The sequence below is a fragment of the Scleropages formosus genome, chromosome 3 (assembly GCF_900964775.1).
Source record: "Scleropages formosus chromosome 3, fSclFor1.1, whole genome shotgun sequence".
Taxonomy (NCBI): Eukaryota; Metazoa; Chordata; class Actinopteri; order Osteoglossiformes; family Osteoglossidae; genus Scleropages; species Scleropages formosus.
In genome coordinates, this window is record NC_041808.1 from 24,994,648 (window position 1) to 25,004,802 (window position 10,155).

The 10,155-nt window shown below is 45.6% G+C and overlaps 1 protein-coding gene across 4 annotated transcripts in view; it reads left to right on the forward strand.

Annotated features, from left to right (window-relative positions):
• LOC108936674 (zinc finger protein basonuclin-2-like) overlaps positions 1-8,922 on the forward strand; it is a 131,172-nt gene extending 122,250 nt beyond the window's left edge. For all 4 annotated transcript variants that reach the window (XM_029250551.1, XM_029250550.1, XM_029250548.1 and 1 more), the window contains one exon: positions 8,113-8,922. In XM_029250551.1, the coding sequence (XP_029106384.1) occupies positions 8,113-8,818 (706 nt within the window). In that variant the 3' untranslated portion in view covers positions 8,819-8,922. The remainder of the gene's footprint in view (positions 1-8,112) is intronic.
• Positions 8,923-10,155: the final 1,233 nt, after the last annotated feature.

Here is a 10,155-nt window from a genome sequence, read left to right on the forward strand (position 1 = left end):
AGATCCTCCTTCAAACGTAACTGTTCCTATTTAAATATTACTTACTGATAATTTTTTTGAATACAAAGGTCCATATATGCAAATTATTGTGCAATACGATCATTTTCATCCTCGCTAATTCTTTTTTTAGTCATTTAAATCAGTGGAAATCTGCAGCTGAGGTTTCTAGGGGCAGCGGGTGGCACTGTGCTTAGGGTTAGGGTTAAATTTACCCTGCTGTACAAATGGGATAAACCAGCATAAGTAGCTTCACACTCAGTTGCTTTGGAGAAAAGCTTCAGCTACGTAAATAAATGTACAAAGTACTATCATGATCAGCTTGTGCTTGCAGCCATGCATTTGCTTGTATAGTCAAACAAGAGCTTGTCCTAAATATTTCGTACGATTTCATTGTTTAAATGTGGTAGTGTTTAGTGTTTATATTTAGCATTGTTGCTACACTAATGTTCGGTTAGTAGATTATTTTCAAATATGCTCCATAAAATCACAGTTAGGTGCTACGTACAGTTAACGTAGTCACTGTAGTTACTGTATAGTAACTCCTTCAACGCGACAGTAATGGGTCTCTTGACTACCGAGGCCAGTTAGCACTAGCTTGCTGTAATTAGCCTTTCTGAAATGACTTGTCTCATTATTCAGATTTAGAGGCACAGCAGAGCTGCACAGCTTTGCTGCTCCCATGGCGTCAGTGTAGTGGAGATGTGTTGGCTGCAAATGAAATATAGGGACAAATGGACTGGTTAGTGAAAACAAGATCTTTATTAGATTCAGGGCTGCTGAAACGTCGTGACTGTTTCAGTGCCATTTTTCCAACAACAGAAGATGTGTGTGTGTGTGTGTGTGTGTGTGTGTGTGTGTGTGTGTGTATGGTGAATTTTGTTTCAGGTTAGTTTTTGCCTGGAAATAACACACTGGATGTGTCATGCTGGTATTTGCACACATTTATGATTAAATCCAAAAGGCAGTTTTAAATTAGCTCAACAAAACCACAGAAACAAAACAGAGACAACAAAGATGTGTGCAATTTCATACATACGCAATAAAGTTCTAAACCAATCAAAAATGGAACGTTTTGATCATGCAGATTAGCTAAAGAGCTGGAATACCGTAGTGAAGATTACATTTGATTACAAGTTAATCATAAAATTATAGCAGTGATAATTAATAAATTGGCCTGGGCCTGCTCTCTGGTGGGTCTGGGGTTCGAGTCCCGCTTGGGGTGCCCTGCGACAGACTGGTGTCTCGTCCCGGGTGTGTCCCCTCCCCCTCCAGCTTTACGCCCTGTTTTGCCGGGTTAGGATTAGGGTTAGGGCTCGCCGCAACCCCGCTCAGGACAAGCGGTTTCAGTCAATGTGTAATTAATAAATACTGCTTATAGAGCATCCCTGTTTTAATGATATAAAAAGAGCTCGATAAATCACTATTCCTTCTTCTCTCTGGTTTTTGACAAATTATGTCATTATCCAGCATAATTGATCTTTCCCACAACAGCAGGTCAACATAGCATCCCATACGGACAGTAGCATGCGTTCATTATCGTGATACACTAACTGCATTAGAAAAGACATCATCAGTAAATGCTATTCATTAGGAGGATGGATGGAGAGGTGGCTTCCTGGCGATAGCAGGTCCTAGCCTCCCTTTAGCACCAGCAAACGAGAACTGCGTAGCTTAGGTGCACATTTTGGTGAGGACATAGAGGGTGTCACCGTTAATAGATATGTATTTATACAGTAGGCTGAAGTCACCAAGCTCATTCCTGAAAGTTCTCTCCATAAGGAAAACTAAGCAACATTTGGCCACACCTGTGATCCACACGCTCTTAACAGATCCGGTTCAGTAATTTTAACAAAATACCCATGCGAACTGTTATATGACAAGTTCATGGAAAGAATAAATCAGAAAGGTGGAATTTAAACCTATGAATGATCATTTAGATGTTTGGTAGATTGTTCTGTATGGATATATGATTTGGTACTGGAAAGGACAAGTGTGGCTGGACACTGCTTAAAGTTCTCTCCATCATTTACACATCTTTTTTTTGAGGGTAATAGCAACTTGCTGTAATTTTTCAGATGACTTCCCATATGTATGTATGTAAATATTTTCAAAATATAGACATGCTAAACAAAGATGAATTAGGTACCATCGTAAAAAGTTTTGTTTCTACACTGGAGGGTGAATGCCATATAAAAGAGAAAAGAAGTAAAAAATACACCACAGAGCACATGTAAGTTTCATCAAGATAAATTACACCTTCACGAGTTTTCCCACACATTCAGCTGGTGCTATGAAGTTTATATTAATCAAAACTGGATGAAATATCGATATCTTTGTCCCATGATCTTTAATAATTACATATAAACTGAATTACTTTATAGCAGTAATACTTAGTCTGATTTAGTGAGTGACTTTCTGCTCTGTTCTTAATTTTGCGATTTATTTCACCTTTTTTCAGTATTTATTAGCAAGTAGTTCCATCTTTCCATTGTCAACAACCGCATGTCCCAAGTGGGGTTGTGGCGAACCGGAGCCTAACCCGGCAACACAGGGCGTAAGACTGGAGGGGGAGGGGACACACCCAGGACGGGACGCCAGTCCATCGCAGGACACCTCAAGCGGGACTCGAACCCCAGACCAACCACACAGTTGGCACTAGCAAGTAGTTATAAACTGAAAAACTTTTTTTCTGCGTGATCATTAAGAGGAGAAAATTTTAGTTGACGAGTTGAGGACAGATTATATACATTATGTACACGTGCTCCAAGATGACAGAGCAATAACAAAAAAAAAGGGTTTAAATTTGTTGAGAAAACAAAAAAAAAACGAAGAATAGAAATTACACACACACACACACACACACAAATATGTGTTCCTTTCTTAGCGGTACTGTAAAGGTTTCTGGTGCCTGTCAGCACTTTCGGGTTTGTTAATGACATGTCATTTCCCATCAGACTTATCACCTTCCTGCACCCAGGTAAATAAAAGCATATTTAACGCGGAGGCAAGCGCCAGCTACAGAGCGGCAACACAATTTACGGCCGGAAACACGCGCACGCCAGTAATCATGTGCGTTATTAGCCTCGTTAATCATAATTCCTAAAGCAATGACAGGGGCCCCATTCCTTGCCGCCGCACTTCTTTTATTTAAACTGCTGCCTCTGAGCCGTGCCGCTTGGCGGCCCTCGATCCCCGGCGAGTGCCAACGCGCAGCCCCGCGTCCCTGTGCGCACCGTGGAGAACGCAGAAACGGGGGGTTAATTATACATGGGAGCGGGATACCACCCCGCACACACCCCCACCTCATTTCTGTGCTTCTGGCGCGTATAAACACGATGAACGTTTATTCTTACCTTTTCCCGAAGACGGACTCACGTCACATTCACAGGGTTGCAGAAAAAGCAAAGTTCAAAAACAGTTTCCTAACTGCATTCCGAATTGTTTCTTCAGACTATGCAGAAAATAATGCGATGAAATCACACTCCAGATTCATTTACTTAGCTCACACGCTTCTCCGAAGCAACTTACACTGATTTACCTGCTTATACAGCTGGGAATTTTTTTCCCCATATCAATTCCAGGTAAGGACCTAGCTCAAGGGCACTGCAGTAGGAGGTGGGATTTGAACCGGGGTCCTTCGACAAGAAGGCACCTCCTCTAGCCACTACACCACCTTAGACTTCGAACAATGCTTGCGATAAGTGCTTTATGATATAGTTTGTATTCATTTGACAGAAACTGATATCGAGGAATTCATGAGGCTTCCACGGAAAGATAAATTAAGGTGCAAAATACAGCAGCGTTCAGCATATTTGATAAAGCGCCGCGAGTATTGACATCATTAGATTCCGGCATACTGTGGAGAATATGTCTTAACCCTAAACTCTAATTAATACCAAGCGAGTGATACATTTAGAAGTTTTATGTCGTCGATTAAAGCCGGAGTTAAGGAGCTCTTTATTTAAGTGCGACGTCCTCCGTAGCTCGGGGGGCTGGATTAACGGCACCTCCTTCGACGTCCATAAGCGGAGGTATGGAAGGAGCGCGGCAGGCGTCGCTCTGTTTAATTTCACCTTCCCCCAGCTCCGCTGACAGTCGGCCCCCCAGCCCACCCCAGCAATTATTGAGCAGAGACATTTCCTGGAATGGGAGCTTTCACGTGGAGGCACCGAGGAAGACCTAAAGATGATTAACATTCCTGGGACGGGCGCATTAGCTGCACACTTCACTTCCTCCGCATGGTAAAAACGGCTCCTCCGGAGACCTCCCCCGTCTTTTTGACAAGATGAGACTGTCAATTTGGTTCACTTGCCACATTACTGGCCATTAGGGAGGGAACAGGAGGTGGGCGTCTGTGCGGGGGGGGAGGGGGAAATCTGATAAACACTCGAGCCCAGTACATCTTACCTGTTATTACAAACGACACACTGTGTCTGGCCTACAAATTAGTTAATGCCCTTAAGGATGGGGGAAGAAAAGAGTCCATCCGCACACCGTGACTCCTGCGGGAGTCCGCTCCCTGATCTGATCTGGCATCTTAAGGGGCATCCTAGTGTCTGCGCAGTGGGCGTCTTCCACCTGGAAACAAAAGAGCCCCCGATGCCGCAGAGATGATCCCCCTTTTGAAGGGCCTTTCAGGTTTTCTTCGATCTGACCGGGTCCTGGGCTACTGCCACCACCCTGCCTCCAACAAAGCACTTGTGAAAAGTCGCAAAGTTACACAATAAGTCCAAATTATGCACTGATAAACTCCCAGCAGATGTTTCGCGGTGCCCTCCGGTTCCTCCTTCCTGTGACACGACTTCAGCGAAACATATGAAGTTATTAATGGTAACACCTGAGAAGCCCTTAACCATCCATACATATAGTTATGAAAAATACAGCGATAATGGATCGATTACACTTTTAACATTTACATCTATTCATTTCTCTGACGCTTTTCCGTCACGGCGACGCAGATCTCAGGGTAAACGAAAGTGCATTACAAAAGTCACACGTTAGGGCCCGTTTCGGCACACTTTCCAATCACGGCATCGGTGGGTAGCAAATATTTTAGCCACATTTTAAGTAATGCGTTTTCAGCTGGAGGTGTGCATGTGTGTGTGTGTGTGTGTGTGTGTGTGTGTGTTTTCTGCCCATGCAGTGAGGTGCAGTGTTAGGGAAGAGCTTATGAGCAGTGTAGGGGTCTACTATCACATGTGTGCAGCAGGTGTGTTGACCACCCGGACGTCATCACCGGCTCAGCATCCCACGCGAACGCGCTCCAAAACGCAGGCCACCGGCACCTCATTCCCCTCTGCTGGGAACGAACACGGGGGAATTGCCATATATGGTGTTTACTGCAGTGTTTACTGCTTATGGTGAATCCCATCATCCATATATGCTGAAATGATTAATCTCCAGAGGCTGGCACAACATATTTCTAGAAAGAGAGTCAAATCACATCTGACCTTTGAATTTTGCTATTTTGGTAACTTTTATATATCTTTTTTATATAGCTGTTATGCTTTTATAGCTTACATATATATATATATTTGATATATTACATAGTATTGTGTTTGCTTCTAACTGCAACACAGCAGCAGGCGTGCACGTAGAGTCACGAGTGAGACTGGCATGTTTACCGAACTGTTGCCGCACTCGGTCATCTCGCTGCAACGCTCAATGCTGATGATGAACGGCCGGTGGACTCCACCCCTGTTCCCCTCGTTGAAAGAAAGGGTCCCTTCAATGAATGTATTTTTACCTCTTGCAGGAGAATGTCGGATAGGGAACTAAATAATTAAAGGACAGGGACCCTTTCTGACCCCATCAACCATGGCACTGCTGGTAAGCTCGACTCTATATTGTGCAATCCATGTTTTACAGAGGATAAAATATATATATACTGTATATATAAGTGTCACTGTACATATGCATGGTCTCAGAGAAAGACTTTTAACGGGTTTTTCCCACATGTATTAGCTGGCTTGCAACATACGTTGTGAGAACAGTAATTAACAACTGTATGTGATGCTTTTTAAATATTACTTCTTATATGGTGTTTTTGTGTAATGTTTGAGTTCTGCATCTAAGACGGTAAAGCTAAAGCGGAAAAATCTTTTAAAAATGTTCAGTACATTTCAGGATCTCTGTCGGGCATGTAGCTGGTTGTTCTGTTCTTTTTAGAAGTCAGTCTGCTATGCATAAATGCATGACTTTGTTCCTGCGGCATAATTAATGTATGTGCTCTTACTACAAGTGCTGCCTCCTGACCCCGGGACCGTATGTATTTTCGAGGCAATGAATTGATTCTGTTATACAGCTGCCTTGAAAAAAAAAAAAAGAATAATCTGATAAAATACATCTTTCCTAATGTAGGGGACACTTGAATTATACAACTGTATGCCTCAGATGAGCTGCCTTTCTACAGCAAGCAAATGTGATAATGATGTCAGATACAGTATCCAGTTCCCCCCCGGTCATCATATTAGTACAGCTCAAATCAATTGATAAACTCCCATTCGACGGGGAGGACAATTTAATTGAGTCGGAGTCAATTGAATTTCGACGGGCCACTCGATTCTCTGACAGGAGCGGACAGGGAGAGGGGAAGTTCACTCCGCGGTAATGTCTAGGTGGAGCGCGTGCGAGAAGTAAATGGCTTCAGTGTCGAGTGACACTCCACTAAAGACTTGTGTTTCCTCGTGGTGAACCACGGCTGTCAATCCCGCAGAGCTCCGACAGGGTCAGGGTTAGGGTGGGGGGCTGGGGTGAGTTAAGGGCTAGCGGAGATCTGCGATCGGCTCCGGCTTTTTTTGCGGAAGCATCAAAAACAGACCACTAAAAGCACCGGATGGTATTATTAAAATAAATATAAATCAGCTTTCCCACACTGTAGTATTTTTTTTCCAAGTTATTCCTTCAGCAGACCCGTACTCTTCTCCAAAGCAACTGACAGCCCAGAGTAGACAAAAGCGGCTCAGAAACAGATGAAGAGCTTTTGACACAGACACTTGATGCTCGAAACAGTCAGCTTGTCCAATACCACCGTTTTACATGAGTAGCTGCGGATAGAAGTGACAGGAAATAGAGAGGTGACTGTGAGGGACGGCGTGAAGTAAGTTCATGGAGCATTTAGGAGATCAGGAGAGAAGTGGCTGTGAAAGAGATGGGTTGGAAACAATACCTCAGTGCTGGGAGGGATTCAGCAGCTCCGAGGGACAGGGGGAGCTCGTTCCACCACATAAGAGCCAAAAGCTGAGAATCTTCAGGCCTTTGAGTTCGGACTCTTGTGAGGAGGCCAGAAGCGGAGGAGCACAGAGCTCTTTCTGGGCTGTAGGGAGTGATCGGGTCCAATAGGTTATTAGGATGCAGATCCTTTGACCATCTTGTAGGCCATAACCAGAGTGCTGGACTTGATGCAGGAAGTGATCGGAGGGAGACGAGGGTGGAATTTACTGTAAAGCTTGTAGGAAAAATACTCTCCTACGGAATGTGGTGAAATTGTTCAAATAACACAGTTTTACTGTACATTCCTCAAGTGCTGAGCTCCTCTTACTGTGGTAGTGAATATAAACGGGCTGCACTCTCTGCTATGCGTGTATCTAAGGTGAAACATTTCTAACAGAACTAAGAGGAGATAATGGTTACGAATCCATTTCTGAAAATGCAGGAATTGGTGTATGATGTGGTCCAGGATCGTGCAGTTTGGCTCCGAAGCTGAAATTCAAGATAAAACTCAATGACGCAGATCATCTTTTAAGGCCACATACTTTCCACTGAAATGACTTTTAATTTAGAAAGTAAAAAATATTGCCCACGTTCCAATGAAAAGCCTTGCGAAAACGCCTTGTGCCCAATTAATTACTCCATGCGTCGTACACGTGTTCTCAGGTTTCCCCGCAAAATAATTCAGTTGTGTTTTGTGCCGTCTTCATTGTGCGCACAGCGTGGAGCAATTGACGGGTCGAATTTCAGATCTCCACGTGTTAACAAAGCTTTTAGGTTTCCGGTGTGTGCCGTCTAAGCACGGCATGACTCAAGGTGGTGAAACTGTGTGTGTGTGTGTGTGTGTGCGTGTGTGCGTGCGTGCAAACGAACTGAGTGAGTAATGAACCGCTGCCCCCGCAGGCACAGCGCCAACATCAACCTGCACCGCAAACTGCTGACCAAAGAGTTGGACGACATGATCATGGACCCCCACAGCAGGGCGCTGCGCAATGAGCTCCTGGCCAAGATCTACGGCAGCCCGCACCTCGCACTGGACGCCCTGGCGGGGGCCGGAGGGGCCGTGGTGCTCATGAAGGAGCTGGGCCACGACATCGGTGACGGCGACGACGACGATGACGACGACCCCGCGGGCGCAGACTACAGCCGGGCCGACAGCTGCGCCCGCTTCCTGCCGTCGAAGTACGCGGCGCTGGACCTGAGCGCGGCCTCCAGCGTCCACTCCGGCGGCAGCACGTACTCGTGGCGCGGGTCAGACGAGGGCAGCGACGAGGGCATCTTGCTGGATGACCTGGAGGGCGCCAGCGACGGAGAGGAGGGCTGCGACAGGGCCGCGGAGGGCGGTGATGGCAGCGGCGGGCGTGGCTGCGGGGACGATGACCCCGCCTCCCGGGCCACCCCGGGGGGCATCGTGTGCGCGCTCTGCCACAAGGTGTACAGCAACAAGGGGACGCTGCGCGTGCACTTCAAGACGGTGCACCTGCGCGAGATGCACAAGTGCAAAGTGCCGGGCTGCAGCATGATCTTCTCGTCCGTGCGCAGCCGCAACAGGCACAGCCAAAACCCAAACCTTCACAAACAGGTGCCCTTCGGCGCCGTGCTCCATTAGCCACGCCCCCTCGAACCTGCAGCGCCGCAGCTCCGGTTCCACGCCCCTCCTCGGAACCACGGGAGCCAGAGATGCTCGTCGACGGGCCCCGGCCGCGTGACCGCCACCCCCCCCCCCCCCCCCTCGTCCTCATCGTCCACCTCCAAAGAAACAACTCACACTCATACTTGTGACTGTTGCCTGCAGAAATGATAGTAATAAAAAATTCTCTCTCGTTGTATTTGTGTACTAATAGCTTTTGAAAGACCCGTTACCAGAGCATGACAGCTGTGTTCGTAAAAGCCGCCCCGAAATGGAAAAGCGGGATCCCATCGGCGGTCGGTAGCTCTTCTCGGTGCGAGTTCCCCGCACCTCCAGCTCTGAGACGTCCGGACAAGGAAGATGTAGCGTCAAGCTGACTTGGTTCTTTTACTTTGGCTTCACTGCACTCTTTAAGCTGAGGACGAAAAGTCGCTTATTTTCTAGATATATTGATGCAGAGGAGGCCGGCATGCTTTTGGCTCCTAAAAAATATGATTTTCTTTTTTTTTTTTCTTTTTTCTTTTCAAGCATAAGTATATTGGTTCAGTCTTGCACTTTTCAAGTCATCATGGGGATGTGTAATATTTTCCATATCATCAGCCTCTAGGTAAAACAAGTGTCGGTAACACTAAAGCAGGTCCAGGAAATTACATGGGTTGATGGTTATGGTGCCAAGAGGAAACAGGTTTACCTTTTTTTTTTTTTTTTTTTTTTGCATAAAGTTGCCATTCTGAAACAACCGCACAGTCTTAAACAATAACGCCACAGAGGAACCGTACAGTGCTGGAATAAAATCAATATTTAGCCCATAAATGTATCTCATAAGAGTGCTCAAAGTTCCTTCCTCTCCCAGTTATGTGCTACATAAACTTCTGCCTCGAGGCGAAAAAAATGTTTTTTTTTGTTATGTTTGTTTAGTTCCTCTATCCTCTGACAAGGGAGTATGTGTTGTAGGCCTGTATCGTTGTTTTAAACACATATATAAATATATATATATACGGTGTGTATATACAGTATATACATTGTGTGTGTATATACGATATATGTATACTGTATTTATGCACATATATATATGTGTGTGTGTGTGTGTGTGTGTGTGTGTGTGTGTGTGTGTTACTCCACAAAGTCAGCCCGGAAATGAAGGAAGGAGCCGTAGGAACATGTAGCACAGTTAAGGTTACAACACGCAAGTTAGCGAACGTTCTTCAAGCGTTTTATTCGCCGTTTACGTTGCAACGCGGGAGTAAAGGTTCCTGCGTGGTGAGGCTACAGCGGCCGAACCCGCGGCTGACTGTAACCGTGAACAAAACCAGATG